This window comes from Aplidium turbinatum, chromosome 6, assembly GCF_918807975.1.
Source record: "Aplidium turbinatum chromosome 6, kaAplTurb1.1, whole genome shotgun sequence".
NCBI classification, from domain to species: Eukaryota; Metazoa; Chordata; class Ascidiacea; order Aplousobranchia; family Polyclinidae; genus Aplidium; species Aplidium turbinatum.
In genome coordinates, this window is record NC_137477.1 from 28873794 (window position 1) to 28894286 (window position 20493).

The 20493-nt window shown below is 37.5% G+C and overlaps 1 protein-coding gene across 1 annotated transcript in view; it reads left to right on the forward strand.

Annotated features, from left to right (window-relative positions):
• Positions 1–19689, forward strand: part of LOC145771512 (multiple C2 and transmembrane domain-containing protein 1-like) — a 35111-nt gene extending 15422 nt beyond the window's left edge. Inside the window, exons 6-19 of the mRNA XM_082583207.1 lie at positions 373–410; positions 3587–3677; positions 4798–5117; positions 5632–5764; positions 6329–6477; positions 11858–11988; positions 12382–12547; positions 13663–13859; positions 15268–15472; positions 16368–16562; positions 17008–17156; positions 17368–17511; positions 17839–18046; positions 18244–19689. Of these exons, the coding sequence (XP_082439333.1) occupies positions 373–410; positions 3587–3677; positions 4798–5117; positions 5632–5764; positions 6329–6477; positions 11858–11988; positions 12382–12547; positions 13663–13859; positions 15268–15472; positions 16368–16562; positions 17008–17156; positions 17368–17511; positions 17839–18046; positions 18244–18306 (2189 nt within the window). The 3' untranslated portion in view covers positions 18307–19689. The remainder of the gene's footprint in view (positions 1–372; positions 411–3586; positions 3678–4797; positions 5118–5631; positions 5765–6328; positions 6478–11857; positions 11989–12381; positions 12548–13662; positions 13860–15267; positions 15473–16367; positions 16563–17007; positions 17157–17367; positions 17512–17838; positions 18047–18243) is intronic.
• The last annotated feature ends 804 nt before the right edge of the window (positions 19690–20493 follow it).

The following is a 20493-nucleotide window of genomic DNA, read 5'->3' on the forward strand; positions in this document are numbered from 1 at the left end:
TAAGATAAACTTGACTTTGCACTACAACTGTAACGACACTCTGGACTGAAAAGCACCTTTTCAGTCCAGAGTGTCGTTACAGTTAACAGACAGTGCAAAGTCAAATTTATCTTACAATTTTGGGAAAAACAAAATGGGGTCGCATGTAAATGTTGAAAAACATTTTCATTTAAATTGGGGTCGCTTCTTAAAAAGGTTGGAGACCACTGTTTTAGAGGGTAAAAATCGACTTGATTAAAATTTGCATTAATTCTACGCTATCTCACGTTGTGTCGCTGCGAACAATCTATGCTAAAAACACTTTTTGCGCTGAAAGTTTGAAAACCCGCTATTTTAAGGGAATTAAAATTAACTTTAGTTGTTTTCTTGCAGATATCGGACACTTGAAAGACAACAGTCTCTCCAGGAAAGTAAGCTGCCATTTGTTGCTTTGTACTTTTTATACTGAAGACCAGTGTCATTTGAGATTCTTGTATAGAAATTGCTGTATATGCAATTTACGTTTTTCATTAATGATCAACCAAGTAAAGTCTTGTGGTTTCGAAGTACAATTTTGTTTAGTTGTGGAGTCGAAACTATTCGCAAATTGTTCAGGCTTATAAGTGTTCATTTCAAAAATACTGTACTTGAAAATATTACTTTGCAAAGAATTCGTTTCTACCAAAAAGATTATTATTTCTACCAAAAATTATTTCTACCAAATATTTTCTACCAAAAATTATTTCTACCAAATATTTTCTACCAAAAATTATTTCTACCAAATATTTTCTACCAAATATTATTTCTACTAAATATTATTTCTACCAAATATTTTCTACCAAAAATTATTTCTACCAAATATTTTCTACCAAAAATTATTTCTACCAAATATTTTCTACCAAATATTATTTCTACTAAATATTATTTCTACCAAATATTTTCTACCAAAATTTATTTCTACCAAATATTTTCTACCAAAAATTATTTCTACCAAATATTTTCTACCAAATATTATTTCTACTAAATATTATTTCTACCAAATCTTTTCTACCAAAAATTATTTCTACCAAATATTTTCTACCAAAAATTATTTCTACCAAATATTTTCTACCAAATATTATTTCTACTAAATATTATTTCTACCAAATATTTTCTACCAAATATTATTTCTACCAAAAATTATTTCTACCAAATATTTTCTACCAAATATTATTTCTACTAAATATTATTTCTACCAAATTATATTTCTACCAAATATTATTTCTACCAAATATTTTCTACCAAATATTATTTCCACTAAATATTATTTCTACCATTCGTTTCTACCAAAAAGATTATTAAGTTTTTCATATGAAATTAAATTTTTAAAGGAGCAGTTCAAAATCATGACAAAATTTCAACCAAATTTATCATCTAGGTCAGCGGTTCCCAAACTATTTTGTTGTTGACGGGTGCCCTTTGAAAACTAGTAAAAACTCGAGGCGCCATAATGAATTCAAAATTTTGCAAATTTCAAATGAAATTAAAAATATTATTATAAAATCTTGTTTGTTCAAAATGCAAAATACTTAAAGCATTGAATGTGAGCAATGAGCTTGTTACTCTATGCACAGTGCACATTTTATCAAACCACGGGGCAATGTATGATATATTCCAACATCTCGCGTTCGTTGTCAATTTTATTGCGGTTGGCTGCTTATCTGATTTTATCTGAGTAAACCTACCGTTGTGACATTGACAATGACATTGTTTTGAGGTTCTATTACTCAATAAAAACACAGCAAAGAAGAAAAAAAATACACATTTGTTGTTTCAAACACAAGAATCGTGTGTTAACTTACAAATACAGTAGTAGGCTAAGTGTGTGCGTGTTGGTCGTTTGTGAGTTTCTGTGGTTTCTGTCGGAATACCAAAGCTATGCTCTATACCAGTGGTTCTCAACGGGGGCGGTACCGCCCCCCGGGGGGCGTTTTGAGTTTGCAGGGGGGCGTTTTGATTACCTCGGCTTAAGGGGGCGTTTTGATCATTAGGAAGCATTCTGGTTTAAACCATCTACCGCCCAGCGTAACGATTTCGTCAGAGCTTGTATTTTTGTGGTAGCATTTCCTACCTCATACCTGGTGGAAAAGGGATTCAGCTGTGTTGTTCTGCTACATACCAAACAGCGAACCCCACCTGACATAGCCTATCCATAAGAGGTGATCTTCGAATGTTTCTCACTGGCTTTACACCGGATGTGAAGAAACTGGCACTTTCTCACCAAGCCCAAGGTTCACACTGACTACCAGTAGGCCTACTGTTTTCATGCTGGCAAATATATATTTGCTTTTCATCAAATATAGTTACTAGTCTCTAAAACCCTTAGCCTACAGCCTGTTTTACCCTAAAAGGGTATTTTACCCTTTTCTAATAGAAATAGAAGTCACTGGTCTATATTTGATGTGATTTGCTCTGCTTGGCATTGAGCAGTTTTTGTGGTATTAATAGTATTAATTGTTTTATATTCGCTTTTCGTAATTAATCGTTTTTGTTGGTGGGGGGGGGGCGGTAACATTTTGCCAGCTCATAAAGGGGGCGTTGGGCCAAAAAAGGTTGAGAAACACTGCTCTATACAAACCCAAATACCACACTCAAATGAGTAAAAATTGTGATTGTTGTCATTTTAGGCTGTGCCGTAACGTAGCTTCAGTTTCGTTGAATTTCTTTTGGTGTTGCACAAATTCTTTTAATTACAAAAGTGTTCCTTAAAACCAGGTTTCATTGCTTGCAAAATTTCCATATCCCGTTTGTTTTCTTCCAAACAAGTTTCTGATAAGAATTTTTGTTTATCCTATTCCAGGGCTTCCACAATTTTTTTCCATTTCTTTTGTCTGAGGTAAGAAAGCAAATGTTCGGAAAGGCTTTTAATTTCTTTTTGCACAATAAACACAAACACACTCAAGCTAGTTATTTTTACATTGATTGAATATCTGCAGACGTTGAATCAATACAAAATTATAAATTTTGCTGTCTGGGAAGTTGTGATGCGATTTTCCTTTACCAGCAAGCCGGTACTTTTTTCACATTGATGCAACGTATGTAAACGTTCTTCAAATTTCTTGATGTAAAAATTTTTCCCTGTTTTGCATTTCAATCAATTGAAGACTCTGCGTTGAGTTTTTGACAATTTGCATTGTAACAACGTAATAGCCACATCAAAAAGAAGTCACAAACCGACTTAAAAACCGATTGCTCTTTTGGTTTCTTTATTATAGAAACGATTTGTCCAAAACGCACCGTAATCTCTTTTTGAGATAATTGTCTCTCTTCGTTTCAACTTGAATTGCCTGACTGCAGGGAATAAGACAGTTCTTCGCTCGGAGAGCTGCAATCAATCAATTGCGCTCTTACGCTAATGAAAAAAATCTCTTAAAAATTTGATTGAATGACAATTCACACTCATTGGGTTTTCATTCTATCTGCAGCAGCTTAGAAGCTTGGTGTTAAGAAAAGTTTTTTTCGTTTTCTAGCTTGGTGTTCTTTAGGAAAGAGATACCACAGAAAATTCTCAGGCCTGCTGTACCAGCAAGGTACGTTTGCAGTTCAAATAATGCGACACTTTTTTCAGTCTTCCCCTCACAATGCTCACATCCCAGACACCCACAAGTTGCAAGTGAGATTACGCAGCGGCGAACATCTAGCAGCAAGAGATTCAAATGGTGAGTAGACCGTTTAAGCTCAGTTGGGTTGGACTTTGATAAATGATAATTTTAAATGCGTACATTGCAGTGTGAATTTTGTTTTAAGTTAGACGATTTTTGACTTTTTTCGCAACGTGAAATTAGATTTTTTATAGATTTGATGGCGATTGCTGATCGTTTTCTTAATGTTGTGCAGAAACAATTAGCCAAGCTTTGCATTTGTAAGGAGTGTTATCCGACATGGCACTCAAACTCAATTTAATTTTTTTCTTAGTGATTATTTAGCTTGGTTGTTGTATGGAGTATTATTGGGAAAAATTTTTCTGATTTTAGTTTTTTTATGGTTTTTCTTTTTAAAACCTAGTTCAGCATTTTTCTCCTTCAATGTTAGTTACTACTTGGCAAGTAGGCCTAGTTGTAACACCCTTCCGAAAGCTTTGAAGTGTGCACTTTTACATTCTAGTTAGAGTATGCAGCTTGTTAGCATGATCATATGGGTTGTGGATGTGATAGGGCACGGAAAGGCTAATTGCCAAACCCTTTTAAACTTGATAAAAGCGTAAGACAAACAAGATTCAGATTCATTGACAATCAGATTTAATAGACCTATACAATTTCCCGAAAAAAAGATTTACTGTACGCGCAATTAAAAAAGCACTTTAAATGTCCAGCCATCTTAAAGTTGTAACACTAAGAATAAATTAAGAAATTATTATCTATATTTTCGCGTGGTTTACTTTTCTCGCCGTTGCTGAAGCTGAATTGCATTGGCCGGATGACGGGGAAGAGCTTTGCTTGAAAATTTATGACACTAATGTTGTCGATAACCCAAACTGCAGCTACGAGATCTTAGTACGACAGATGACAAATCGTTCCAAGAGAAAACGTCACTTTATTGATTAATTAATTTTGGAATTTCACTTTTTTTAAATCTTGCAGTGCCTCACCAACTTATACTTATGAAAGGGCCAGCTGCAACTGCAAAGGTTTGCGTATGTGCCACTAGGGAAGAAATTCTCTCCAGCTCGGTAAGGCTGCTCTAGCTAAAACAGCTCTTAAAGCAATCGATGCAATTGACTAATAAATTTGGAGAATTTGGCCGCTATAACACCCTCCCCTTACGTTGTTAAAATTACAGGCAGAAGTGATCCTTATGTGAAGTTTAAAATTGGTGGACGGACGGCATATAAGAGCAAGATTGTGAAAGAGACTTTGGACCCTATTTGGGATGAGGAGTTTGACCTCTTACTTAATCCTGAATCTAGTCTCGTAATCCGAGTCTACGATAAGGATCGTGCGTCTAGAGATGATTTCATGGGCGCAGGAAAGATCGATTTGTCTTGTCTGGACAACACATTCACAGATGTGTCCATTCATCTGGAAGATCTGGACTCTGATGAGGAGCTAGGATACATTCATCTTGAATTAAGACTCGTTTCTTTATTCGCCGTTTCCGAGGTTAGTTGGTAGCCAGCATCGTTGTTTCTATGTTACTTTATGTAAAAAGGTTTCAAAAAACTAGTTTTAGTCAAACATTTTCTTGATGTTTTTACATGTTTGTAGCCTACTTATAATGCCATTTTTCTTTTCTATTTGACATGAACATTTAGTTTATTTGAAGGGAAATGTTATCGTTTTTATTGCTTTATTGACATGGCCAACGGGGTCGGAGCTGGCATTGTATCGGTCATGGTTTTTCCAAGTGCGATGTACAGAAAAATACAACAACACTGAATTCCAATGAATTTCATGATTGATCACGGCTGTAGCTACAAGCAAAATTAACGAACACCAATTTTAACGCGTTTACGGCTTAAAAAAAGCTCCCGTGTAACGTCTTGTCCAATGTCCATGACTGACTAGCTTCTATTTCAACTGCGCTTTGCATCAGAAAGATAAACCAACTTTTACGGTGGCATTTCTCCTATAACTAAACAAAGAAACCAAGAAGATGAATTATTTATATGCCCAGGAGCAACCCAAGCAGAGAGAAGGAAGCGCCGGTTCGCTTGTAGACACAATTCCTACCTCTGGCTCCAATGTTGTGGAGAAAATCAAAGATAATGCCAAGACACGACAAGAATCAATGAAACACTCCAGAACTGGTAAAACACTTTCGAAAAAAATGTTTTCACAACTTTTAACTATCTGCCTCGCAGGGTTGGTTAAGTGATAGCGTAATTCAGCGGATGAATTTTCAATTCCTAATAAATTTCAAATTTGCTGTGAAATAGAAAAGTCCATTTTTTTTATTTCACTTTTTTAACTTTTCGAGCAATGATCTTCTATAAGGAAAGGGTCAGACTCGTCAAAGAAGTTTTTAAAATTTTAACAATGTTTTTTCAAAGTCTCAAAATAGTCGTATATCTTGCTAACCGTTTTCTATTGATACAGTTTTTGTGTGGCTGCTACGTACTTTTTGTCGCTTGTTTGGAAAAGATGAAGCTTGGCTTGCCTTAGCAAAACTTTTTTCGGTTAATTACAACCGTGGTTGGTTTCACATGAACGATTATGTCGTTGAGCGATTTTTAATTATGTCAGTTTTAGTCAACTTGACTTTGTAAAAAGCTCATTCTTGGTAAAAAAAATTTGCTAACACAACCTTTTCATTCTTGCCTGTCCTGTGTCGGTTAAAGTTTAAAAACGAGGCAGAAAAAATATCCTTTCAGGTTCTTTTCCTTCCCGTGGTAACTCCCCCGTTGCCATAGCGACGATCCAACTCGTTTCCGGTACAGATCTTCCAGCCCGGGACACGAATGGTTTTTCCGACCCGTACGTCAAGTTCTGTCTGGGAAAGACCAAGCGACGGAAAAGCAAGGTAGGTCTGTGGTTGCCTTTTTCGGTACCCGGACATTTTGCCGAAAGACATTTTGCCGAAACCCATTTTGCCGAAACCCATTTTGCCGAAACTCATTTTGCCGAAAGGACTAATTGCCGAAAGGACTAAATGCCGAATGGACAAATTGCCGAAATTATACTTTTATGTATTATCATAACCTAATAACACATAAATGTCATTCACAAACAGATTTCACTCACAAATTATGTGCGACAGCGCGTAAGTATCCGACAGAAGTGTTATATGTATAAGCGAACGTCTAATACTGATCTCCAAAACCTGTGGAGACTGCATAGCCTATAGCCTATACTTATAGATGAGACTTGGTGTCACTTCAAACTAATACTGATTTCCAAAAACTGTGGATACTGTATATAAAGCAATTTTTAGGCAAACAACAGTAGCAAAGTAATTACTACAGTATTTCAAAGCCACTGCTTGCATGGTAACGAGACTTGGTGTCACTTCAAAATAATTATCAGTTCAAAGGCATTGCTTGCATAGCAATGAGACTTGCGACTTGGTGTCACTTCAAAATAATTACCAGTTCAAAGGCACTGCTTGCATAGTAACGAGACTTTGTGTCACTTCAAAGTAATTTTTTTCCAAATTGTTTCGGCAATTTGTCCATTCGGCAATTAGTCCTTTCGGCAATTAGTCCGTTCGGCAATTAGTCCTTTAGGCAATTTGTCCATTCGGCAAAATGTCCTTCGGCATAATGTCCTTTCGGCAAAATGTCTTTCGGCAAAATGGGTTTCGGCAAAATGTCTTTCGGCAAAATGTCCGCGCACGCCTTTTTCATAGCAACATGGTTCAATCATGTTTCTAGGCAGCCGATTGTAGCAAGAATTGACAGCGATAGACACCGTGTTTCGCCCATGAGGCTGGGCTCGTCAGTATCGCCCCACTAATTCTTGCCACAAGGGTATCCGACCGCCGCTTTTACCAGTCAGTTTAATTCTTCACAATAGTTCAATCTTATCGCCTAGTTTTCCCAACGTTTTTCTCTGACTGACTATTTTATCGCCAAAGCTACGTCAGTAGAACTTGGTTCACATTGTGCTGTAGCCGTGTGTTTCGACTACATATCTTTTGACTGGAAAAGAATGATATCACCCCTAAAACCCTGAGGTTTTCTTTTTTAGCTTTACCTCAACTGCATTTGTGATGCTAGTTTTTTGTTTATAGATAACAAAAAATTGTCACTGCACTTTTAGCAATGTCAACACAACTTCATTATTAACTCCAAACATTATCACAATATTAAAATTACATAATTATTGTGTTTCCCAATAGGTACGGATTTAATGAACTTGTTTCCTTAAGCTCGTACGGAACCAAATATCCGTGTGCTGTATTAGCAACCTCGTTTCAGAGCATGTGACAATCATTTTAGCCTATAAGGAGTTCTGTCGTCGACAAACGATTGGTCACGATTGTTACTCCCCTATACAGCAGACAATAGCCGATTAGCCGTGTCGTCCTTTGCATTTCGTAGCTTCCGTCCATTTTTTTAAAATTTGTTAAACTTGAATAGTTTCACGAGTCCAACCTCGCCACCCACATCTATCATTCGTGACGACAAATATTTGCACACAAAGGGAGGTAGGATACGTTTGTACAAGTACTGACCGGTGTTTCTGACTAACTGGACTACCATAAATAGCACCACGTTGTTTCTGGTGGGGTTAAACTGACCCCAGATGTTTAAACTTGCTTCTGAAGTAGATGCATGGCATTTGAAGTGCAATTATAAAAGTCCTTTCTCAAACAGAACCAGATGGAAAATTGACAGCGAGGGCAGTACCTCATTGTGACATCACACGTTGTCTTATTAGTTAAAGTAACTGTAACCAACATTATTGCAGTATTGTTGCAAGCAACGATATTTTTCGTGTAAGCGATTTTGGGTCATCTAACAGGAATACCTCATCATCGATGCTAGTCAAATGCTTGTCATATTGAGTGATAAAAGGTTTTTCTTGTTGTTGCTGAGGCATGTTCATTGATTTTCTTTCAAATTAAAAACGCTTGCACAGCAGTTGTATCCATCACGCCATGAAATAAAGTCAATAGAGCGTTTTCGCATCAGCTGAGCATTGAATCGATTTTATCAACCCCACATCCTCTTTTTCGCTGGCACTATGTAAAATACTTTCTTACCCAGGCAACATAATCCGTTATTTTTACATTGAAAATCAATGTAAATATAACGGATTTTGCTGTTTGGGTAGTTTTCGATTTTCCCTTTGGTAATCAACTTTTGGTGTAGCTACGAAAAGCAGTTTGGGTCTTATAGGGATCAAAATGCACCCAGTATCAAACTAGAATTGTGAATGCTTTACGGCAGGGGTGGGCAAACTACGGCCCGCGAGCCGCATGCGGCCCGCGAGACCATTTTATGCGGCCCGCTGACACTTGCAGAAACTCCTACTCATCACTTATTGTTTTAATTAAACAAGTTACATGACAAAGTATTATTCCTTTTACGAGTGTGTTTTTCTCTTCACTTTCAGTGCGTAAAAACACACGTCAGTTGCGTATTTATTGCAATTGCAACATGCTCTCACGCATTGTTTGATTCAATTGTTTGATCATAAAATACAAATACGGTAGCGGCTACTGTACTAACTGTAGGCCTACCTGAACATGCAGCAAAGTATAAAGTTCAGTTGGACACCTTGGCTATCGAATTAAGCAGAAGGTTCCAAGACTTAAAGAACCTAGAACCGCAGTTTACTATGCTCAGCTCTCCATTCACTACAGAAGTTTATTCGGTCCCTGAGGATTTACAGCTGGAACTGCTGAACTTGCAAGCAAATAATGACTTGAAAGAGAAGTTTAAGTCAGATTCACTGCCTGACTTTTACAAGTCGTTGTCTGACGATTTGTTTCCAAACTTAAAAAACTTTGCTGTTAAGTTTTTGACACTGTTTGGATCCACATAGGCCTACATAGCAAACTTGCTCCCAATTTGCAGAAGATTGTGAAAAACTGTGAACAGTTGCACAAGTCTCATTCACTTTTGTGATGATGATTGCATAGCTTTAAACGTAACTGAGTGTGAAATACAAAAATTGTGTTTAATATGACTATGCGTTTACTTACACACCAGATAAATTTTCCTACTTTGTAATGAGAGTGTGCGGCCCCCGGCCACAACATTTTTTTCAAATGTGGCCCTCAGTACAAAAAGTTTGCCCACCCCTGCTTTACGGTATTGGATCATACGCATAATAATAATAATGCTTGTTATTTATATAGCGCTGTATCCATCGCAGAATGCGTTGCTCCTCAGCGCTTTACAAAGCAGACAGGGTAAATGCAGCCGTGCCCGTATAGAGGCGCAACTGAGTACATTATTTCCCGATTTTATTGCTCAGTGCCAAGCAGAAATTAGATTCAGTATCATTTTTAAGAAGTCTTTGGTATGACCCGACAAGGTATCGAACCAATGTCTATCGATTCAAAGACGGACGCACTAACCAATATTATCTAATAATATTATAATGCGATCGGTTTTCATGGTTACATTTGGAGGGCTCGTTCCTCGTAAGGAAGCGAGAAAACTTCGTTCATGTAAGATTGACAGTTTAAGTAGAGATTGAAACAGCAAAAACTATACACGTATTACTGGGTTCATCAACTCCAGTTGTAGATTACGCTACTTTACATTCAGGAGATTTTTAAAAATCAAGACATTTGAGTCTTTTTTGGTGGGTAAGGGGGCACATGAAAGTAAAGTTTAGTGAATTTGGTAGACTGACGAATATCGCTGACTACTAATAACGATTGCTATAAAAAACATGACAAAACTGGCTACTAAAATACCTGTTGATTGCAAGTCTACCATTTGGTAACCATCAATCAACAGGTATTTTAATAGCCAATTTTGTTCGGTAGCTAACAACTAACGATAAATGGAGTCTGATTAACAACATTAACCTCAGAAAATTGAGATATTTCTGACACATAGCAAGACGCAACTCGTTGGAAAATTCAATGTTGACTGTAATGGTGCAAGGCAAACGAACAAAAGAACGACAAAAAATGAAATATTTTGACAATATCAAGCAAATTACAGGAATAAAAAGCATGCCGGAAACACTAATAAAAACAAAAGACAGAACGAAATGGAGGCAGTTCATAAGGAAGATCACAGCTGATCAAACATGATCAATCTGTTGAAGAAGAAGCAAACAACTGTTCAGATACGGACTCCAGCCTGCAACCACCCACAGCAAAATCCGTCATTTGACGTAAAAGTGACTTTGATTTTCCTGTCTGTGGGTGTGGAACCAAATGAAGCAGGAAAAGGGAGATATTATAAAGTTTCATTTTATCTGTGCATTGCCGATAAATCGACCAAACATATAATTCTTAACAGCATAGGACTGTTAAAAACATGAATTCGCAATTGAGTGGGACAAACCCTTTAGCTCCTGCCTTTTTAGATCGATTTTAGTCAGACACTGCTAAGGATAGGTTTTGCTGCTTTTAAGTTTTAGTTGAACGCGTTTTTCTTTTACTTTTTTAGTTAAACATATTATTGGTTTAATTGCTCCTTCATTAGAATTCGTGTTTTAACTTTTGTGTGGTGAAAAGTTTATGTTGCTTCTAACATTGGGTCTTATGCTTGTGAGCACAATTCCTACTAGCAACTAGCGCTTTTTAATGTAGATTCAACGACGTTGAATCGATGTTAAAGGACGTATTTTTGTAGTTGGGAAAACCATGTTGCACGATGCTTCCTTGATCAGTGGGTATATAGCAGTGATGATTTTTCACATCGTCTTTTCCATTGTACACAAACACATGCGTTGCTCTCAACGCTTTACAGCGGAGATCTAAAAATGCCCATCCGAGTACATTATTAGTTACTACCCAAAAAGCTAATCTCTCAATGCCACATTTGTAAGACTTTGCTATGAGTTGACGGGGTATCCAACTCACATGTACCGACTTAGACTCGGGCATTCTGCCACAAAACCACTGAACATGCCTCCATTCTGTTTTATGAGCTGATGAACACGTAACTCTAATCTGACACCGCAATAAAAGTAAACTGTAAAACGGAATTTCAAGCATTGTTACAGTTCAAAGGAAGCATGTTGTAGTTTAGTTTCAAAATACCAACTTGGCAAACAACAACTCTGCTTAAGTCAACTAAGCACAAATTGTATAGTAGCTGGAGCCAAACACACGTGCAAAGGCTTTTATGTTCAATGGATTTGTGAAATACAGTATGCTATTGTGCATTTTATATTATTTGTGAAGCCCTTGTATAAATCTATGCTGCATAGTTTTCAAGGCTTTAATCCATGCGAGTGGGTTTAACTGTTTAGTTCCTTTCTTTCAGATTTGCATGAAGACATTAAATCCAGTCTGGAAGCAGGAATTTACTTTTTATTTGACCTCATCTGAAACGTCGTTGCTAGAACTCTCTGTCTGGGACCACGACAAATACAGAAAAGACGACTTCATCGGAAGGTATCAGTTGGAACCTGCTGGATTTTGTTTTTGCGTTCGTTTACGTCAGTTTAACATACATTTAAAAGTTACATGTTTAATAAATGTTTACAAGGGTTATTTTTCTGTCACAATTGTTTAATGTCATTTATATAGTTAATAGTCATTTAATAGCTTTTAAATAGCGCTGTATCCATCGCGGTTGTGCGTTGTTCTCAGCGCTTTACAAAGCAGACGGTGTCTACATTTTAATGCCCGCGCTTGCATAAATTTGCTGCATTAATTTTTCATGAAATTTATACCCACAAAGTTTCCATTGCAGTGAAACAGGGCTTTTCATTGTATTGGCTGTAATTTGCAAATAGATTGTGCCATACACTTTCTATTTCTTACACATTTCGCCCAATCTCCCAGGTGCGAGTTAGACCTGTGGTCACTCAAGCGTGAAGAAACCCACTCTCTCAATTTGAGCCTTACCGACACCCCGGGCAGTTTGCTGCTATTGGTGACAATTCACGAAACGGATCCGGAAGAGAAAGTTTTAACTTCTTACGACCTAAATGTCCTCAGGGTGAAATACGTAAGTTCATGCCATTTCAATGTTTATTCGATATGAAAACAGGATCAAACCGGTTTCTACAAGATTTCTTTGTTACCAAGTGAGACAGTTTATTGTAAAAAAGTGAAAGCGTTTGATCATTTAACGTGATGAGTTGTTATTTAAATACCTCGAAATTGACATAAAAGCATGAAATTGCTGTCGCCTAACCGCACTACCGCTTTGGTGTTGGTTTGCTTTCTGTGGGTAATTTAAAACCAAATTTATGACCATGATAATACATGAAATTCATGTCATTTAGTGTTCACTAGAAATAAAACATATGTCCAAAAACTACTTCCAAAGATGATCGGTATCAGTTGTCTAAATAAATTAACTGATCAAGGCGTTGACCTAACAAAAACTCTTCTAAAGTGTATTTGTTTTGTTCTAGTCTATTTCACTATTAGTTGATTTGAAGAAATAAAAATTATTTGTAACAGTTCTTTTTTTAATCTTATACTTTCCGGCTTTGCTTATTTGTTTCTAAGTGTGAAGTATGGAGTATCTTGGCGTATAAAGGGTAGAAACAGTAGGCGGAAGAGACAGAAGGAAGAAATAATGGTGGAGAGAGGGATTTGTGTTGATAACAAACCAAGGTTTTCAAAACAGCTATTTCTATCAAGCATAGTGTTTAGCTCAATGTAGCCTGCAAGTCATACATTATGTAGAGGATGTACGTTGCATTTGTATGACAGATATAGTGGATATGCGTAGGTCTATGGCGGTTCAATGGAAGATTTTGTGATTCAGAAAGGAAGCAAATCCACCTTCTTATTCTTAAAGCTTATTGCAGTGTGGCTTATTCCAGATCTATAACAATCCAGATTAAAAATAAGAAAAGCGATTATTTATGGAATGTCATGTTCTAATGAGGAAATCCTATGCAGATTATAACCAAAACTGTGCAATGGTTGTTTGATACCATTGAGTGACAGCGTTAGTGTGACATCATCGTTGTGCATCACGATTTGGTGATTGGTATCGAGATATTGCATGTTCAAAAATGTTTTCTTAGATAATATTTTAAAAACTACAATTGTTGCAAAATTACGTTAGATAATTTTTGATGGAGATTTGTTTTTATTACATATTAGGGACTTCCTTCAACATTGGAAGATCTCAAAGATGTGGGATTTGCGGAAATACGGATCATTTCCGCTTCTGGCCTTGCGTCCGCCGACATAAATGGAAAATCTGATCCCTTCTGTGTTGTACAACTGTGCAATGCCAGAGCTCAAACTCAAACTTGTTACAAGACCCTGGACCCAGTTTGGAACCGTGTGTTCAACTTGTAAGAGATGTAGTTGGTTATTTCGATTGAACATTCTAGAAAATTGTGTCCATTAAATAGCAACAGCCACTGACGTTGTGGGTATCCTAACCTTTGACTTAACATTTCAAGACAAATCAACATTCTAAATCGTTGATTTTAACGAAACAGCAAATGCTTTCCAAGGTGTTTTGAACTCATGTGAAACTGATTTAACGCAACGTTGTTTTTAAGTCATTTTATTTTTTATCGCTGTTGCTAAAAAAAATAGTATAATTGGTCGGCATAGTTGGCTCTCCAGTCTCCATGTTGTACAATTCATGTGATAAAGGTGGACTTTTATGAGGCCGACCCCCAGCAATATTTAAATCTCTTCCGTATTTTGAGTCACAAACTGTGATCAGTGCTTCCCATATGCTTAGCTTTCCCCCACTGACACAAACTCCTGCTGGTGTCACTGAATTGTGCCATGCAAAACGTGTTTAGTCGCTATGATTATTATAGAAATTCCAAACGTGCAAGAAAGTTATTGATCGTATGACGTCATGCTTCTGATTGTACCTCGTCGTTCGTCAAGTACAGACGGATTGCAAAACCTAATTCTGAATGGATTTGCATGTCTGGTTCAAATCCAGCGTGCCCTCAGTAAAAAAAATAAACCTTGAATAAATCGATGCCAATACTATTTTATGTATGTTTTATCATTTTCAGTTGTTTTTCATATCACTATCTACTATACTATCTAGGCTTCCGTCTTGTGGTTGAAGAGTAAGGTAACGTGGACGGCAAGTAAGCCGATTTTTGTGTCCATCTTTAGGCATACTTATTTAGGGTTAATGTACCAATAGCAAATCATCCACCGGTTGAGAAAATTGACTTATTATGTAGCTTAATGAGCATGTATTTTTTCCCTTATTCACCAACAGTACTCTGCTGATTACGTGTTGATTAAAACTACCGTACTGATCCACAGATCAACTTTGCACAAACCAATTTATCAATGACTTGACTAGACGGTTATCTTAATCAGCCGCTTAAAAGGTGCGCTGATGGTGCATCCAATTCTAAGTATCCTGTCAGAGACACAACCGGATGCTCTTGCGTGTTGTACCAGAGCTCTCACCAATCGACTCTAAGTATCCTTTTAAGCGGCCGATTAAGATAACCGTCAAGTTAAGTCATTGATTTATAAATTGGTTAGTGCAAATTTGATCTGTTGATCAGTAACGGGCAGTTTTAATCAAATTTAGCACAATTTTCTAAGTATCCTGTCAGAGGCACAGCCTCATGCTCTTGCGCGTTGCACCAGAGCTCTCACCAATCGACTTTGCAGTTGGCGATTTGCAGTGTAGTGAAGATTACTTTTTATAGTTACGTTTATGTTGCGTTACGTTAAAAAGCTGTTAAATTCATTTTTGTTTTATTTCAGTCCTATCCATGATATCCATGACACCTTCAACATAACAATTTATGACCAAGATCAAAATTTTGAGAAAGAATTCTTGGGAAGAATAGAGATTCCAATATTGCGCTCTTCCAATGGAGATATCAAAACATATGCTCTGAAGGATAGGAAGCTGAAGGAGAGATCCAAAGGAACCATCACTTTGCAAATCAATTATATATTTAATCATGTGAGTATGCTCTCTATAAGAATATCTTATCGCACTCTTCGTGGCCGAAAAAGACAAAATTTATCAATTTCCCTCAAGCAAGATAAATTAGTGTTTTATTCATCGTATAATAACTATCCCTTCTTTTGGTTTTCTTTAGTTTAATTACCATTACTCTACATTTAGGGTGGTGGGATAGCGCAGCGGATAAGGCGTTGGCCTTCCAATAATACAAATCGAGTTCGACTTCTGGCTTAAGATAGTTGTTGATAACCATCTTTTCCTCCACCTAGTGTGTAATAAATTCGGTAGGCGAAATTGCTGAAGAAAAGGTAGCCGAGAGAAAGAAACTGGTCCCACCCACCCTACTGGCCGTTAGTGCCAAAGGCTTAGTGTGATGAAAGCCTTATCTTCTCATTCCCCGAAGCTCAGTTAACTTTAAGCCTGAAGGTGGACACGAAGATTGGCTTCCTAGGCTTCCCGTCCACTTAATCCAAATCTTCAACCACCGGGCGTAAGCCTGGATACGACGACGACGAGTTAACTGATTGGGACCACCTTTACTTTACTATTGCATTATTAAATTAGTTAAATTAGAGTTCTGACTGACTCCAGTGGCTATTGTGCATTTTTCTTCCAGAGGTACGTAATCATGTCTTGGACCTGTCCAGTAGATTGTGCCTGTTAGAACAAATCTTTACAATTTGTGTACACTGTACAGTCTTTACGAGCGCTGCAACATGTTCATTGTTCAGTATCAGATGTGCCGCTTTTGTGGCTAACAACTGTTGAAAATGTAAACTTTGCTAGACTTTAAAGCAGTATATAAGCTACTCATGTTAGCTACAGTAGGGAATTGGTAGGTTGATTTGCTTAAAATTGTGCAAAAAACGAAAATGACTTTTAATAACCTCAGATGCGAGCTGCCATTCGTACGTTCAACCCACGTGATGAGGTCTTCATGGAAGAGATTACAAAATTCAAGAAAAATCTACTCCTTCAGAACTTCAGTCGCGTGTGGCGGATCGTGCAACATATCATCGCAACTTTGGAGTTTATAAATTCGTGCTTCACGTGGCAAAATAAAAGTAGAAGTGCCATTGCGTTTATAGTAAGATCCTTCGCTTATTTAACTTAAATTTATGTGGATAAATTGTTTGAAGTGTTTAGTGTCTTCACTTCAGATATTCTGCCAAAATTGTTAAATTAGTTAATCGACTATCGGTTTTCACCAAGTTTATCTGTGAATCAGTAATAGGCGATTCTAATCAGCGATTCTAATTGGCGGATTACAGATTATGGTTGTGGAAAAAGATGGGTCCCCAAATGAAGCTGGTTAATAGGCCGATTTGCTTTTTCGGTAGATAATAATTAATCTTCTGTTACTGCACCCAGCCCTAAATAGCATTCACCATACAAAACAAGCCCACTCACAGAACAGCAAACAATCTTATGTAACTCTTACGTAAACAACTTTAAGTCACCCGTGTGTCGTTCGCTGTCGTTATTTTGAGATATTTCAATCGGAAATTTACTGTCAAACATCTCTTTCACAGATGTTTTTAATCATCGTATGGAACTTTGAACTGTACATGTGTCCTGTGGCTCTCTTGATGTTGGTCTTGAAGAACTACGTAGACATCTTCATCAGGAAGACGAGACCACCGAGACACTTGATAAATGCTGATGAAGCCCAGAGAGCCAGGTTGAAACTTGAGATGTATTTTACTATTTTCCATTGCCGATTTCTAAGGTGGAAGAACATTTCGCGTGCTAGAATGTGATACTGTAGTTATTCGTTACTTTGTGATGGTTTTTGTGCTTTTGCAACTTAAGTTCAACAATTTCGTGGTCAATCTTCATCCATGTCATCATTGGATGGCACAGCTATTATTTTCATGATAAATTTTCTTCAGTGGTGATGATGAAGATGAAGAGGAGGAAGCATCTTCTAATAAATCCACCGGGTTGCTCAATAGGCTCCGAGCTATTGAAGAAGTCCTCACCAAAGTGCAGAACATTCTGGACAGCATTGCCTCCATGGGAGAAAGACTTTACAAGTAAGATTTCGTATGAAAATTTATATCATTACCTGAAACCTCATTAATATTAAAGCCTTGTCTCGGTCAGGTATAAGTAACGTTAAAGGACGTTGTCGTAACATGTAATGTTCACGAAGAACGGACGGCTTGCCGAAAACACGTTTTATCTTGAACGCTATTGAAGTAGATCGAGAGCTGAGCTCACTCTAATAGAATTATCGTTCAACCCAGATGACAAAAATTTTCCTTTTTCTATAACATCAATGTTTGGTGACGTTTAAACAATGCAACGTGGCAACTTTTTCCACCAAAATCTAACGGACTTCAACATTTCTTTTTTTATAGCACCGTTACCTGGAGCGTGCCATACCTGGGCTGGCTTCTTGTCATTGTCCTGATTGCGTTGTGGATCATCCTCTACTTCATTCCTCTGCGAACCATCGTCATCTTGTGGGGCATTAATAAATTCACTAAGCGACTTCGAAAACCGAATTACGTTGCCAACAACGAAGCCATGGATTACCTCTCCAGGGTTCCTTCTAACATACAGTTGGTTCGTATTATGGTAACATTGTGTAAATTTAAGAAATTTTGCCGTTTTTGACATTGAAAATATGTGGAAAAATGTCGTAAACACGGTTTCACTTGACATTCACTTCATTCATTCGACTTTTTGTAGAGAACTTTTCCATGTTCAGCTTTCATTGTGATGTTGGAGGTTTAAAATTTTCTCATATTTTTTTCACACAGGACGAATACAGAGAACTCCCTTTGAGTGCGCTTTCACATGTTGACAGCAAGAAGAAACGGTAACCGGCAAGCCTTTGACTTCAGCATTCGCAAAGAAGACAGTGGATTTGTGGTTTCTATTTTGCTTCACAGATCCACGGTTTCTTGGGCTCAGTTTCAGGACAACTCTCCGCTCAGCACCATCATAATCGCGAACAACCTTTTGTGCGTTGGCTATTGCGCTTGGATCAGGCAATTGGATAGGGAAAGATAATATTTTTTTGTTTCTGGGCTGTTGATTTTTCGAATTAGTGTTACCCATTAAAAGATTTTAAGATCAATAGTTCCATGTCAAGTATTTCCTGCTTTGTAGTTCGATCCCATGTACTGTATTTTCTAAGGCTTCTCATTGTGATATTTTAATGCGATGAAGCTTTATCATTTTTTTCTTTCTTTCTTTAAAGTGGGAAACAAGACTGTCTTGCATTACTTTTAAAATCAGTTGTATTTTGTCGATTATGAATATTGCATTAGTTATCTGTGTAGTAGCGTATTGTTAGTTTATTAACGTCTGGGGTGCTGCCATGACAAGGAAATCATGTTTGCGTTGTGGCAATCTCAGTTGTTAAGATGCGAAATCATTGCTAAAAATTTAACAAATCACACCCTTTTACTTTTTGAGAAATTTCCTATTTCAAGCATTTATGTTTTAAAGTGAAAATTTTCTTAGTTACTGTGACACCTCATGCTTGATTGCTCTTCACTTACGTTTGCACTTCTGTAAGAGTTATTTGGCAGCCCTGTTATAAGCCTGTTGTTTGAAATACTGCTCATGTCGATGTTCACAACACTGCAATAACACTCGGTGTGTTTTAATTTCTTCTTTTATTAGGAGTGTTCAAAATCAACTTTGGTTTAAATGTAACATTTCTTTGTGTTGGTTTTACGAAATACTTATCTTAGTGAGGACTTTCGTTTCGAGCAATTTCGTTCTGTTTTTTAAAAAAATCTGTTCGAGCCTTTTCAGTTTATTCCTGTTATTATTTTCGAACAAACTTTATGTTGTTGTTTAACATTTTTTTGGTAATTGAACAAATGAAATCATATCCAAAGTATATTAAGAGATAAAATAATGAAATGTTTTTTGTAAATACGTTTAGTTACTTGTAGCCACACTGGCAACCTAGCCTATGGAGTTGCGTTATTTCTTATTGTGTTATTTTTCATACGTGATGTTGCCGTCTCAGCTTACTATCGATTTGCAAAGTTTCCATTCCACTCTTTTGCGTAAAGCAACATTTTAAAATTCCTTATTTGTTTGTGTTTTATTTCTACCAGCACATAATTTTTTAAAAATATCTTTTCTTTTAACGTTCATGATTATACCGGTATGTTAGTGTTGCCATTTTATATTGTTTTATTGATTAGAATTGATGTTACTATCAATAAATCAATATCAACAGTCTGTCTAAACCAGTGGTTCTCAACTTTTTTGTCTTGGCGAACCCTATTTGGTGCTTTCGAATTGGTCGCGGGCCCCCCAAAATTTTTTATCTGAAACTTTGGTGTATCATGTCTCGTGGAACTAAATCTTTCATAAATTTCGAAGCGACACACTTAGAAGAATTAGCTAAACTCGCGACGCAATTATGACGATTGATGACATTGACAAAATTATGTTATGAGCTATAGCCTATGTTCTTCTTCGTCGTATAAGCTGTCTTCTTCCGGACTATATGTTTGGGCATGAGGTCATCAGCCACTCGACAGTCTCATCATCCAGGGCCTTCAGTCCAAGCGTTCCATGTGGTGGTTGATGGATTGGGCAGTCATGGACGACATGGTCTACTGTCCGGTCTGTGGCACCACACTCGCATCCCGGTGAGGGAGCCAGGCCCCATCTGCACATGTCTGAACGAAAGCGACCGACGCCGGTTCGTAGGCGGTTAAGCCGGACCCACGCAAGTCTTGCGAGGGACATTCCCGGAGGGTGGGGATCGACGTCGGGTAGGAAATCACGGAGTCGGGAGGTGTTGTTTTGCCACTCCATGTTCCATGTGTAGTTCGTCCAGTGTGCCGCACTTATTCCAAGATCTTCAACGTTGTTCAGAAGCTGTCGTGCGGCGGGCGCAAATGGGCGTCTTGATTTCAGTCGCTGCTGTTCTTCAGGTAGGCGCTGGAATGTACTGTGGAGGAGGTGGTCGGGGTCCAGTGCGCGACGAGCAAGGGAAATCATGGCTCCTTTACGGCGAAGCTCAGCAGGTTGGATGC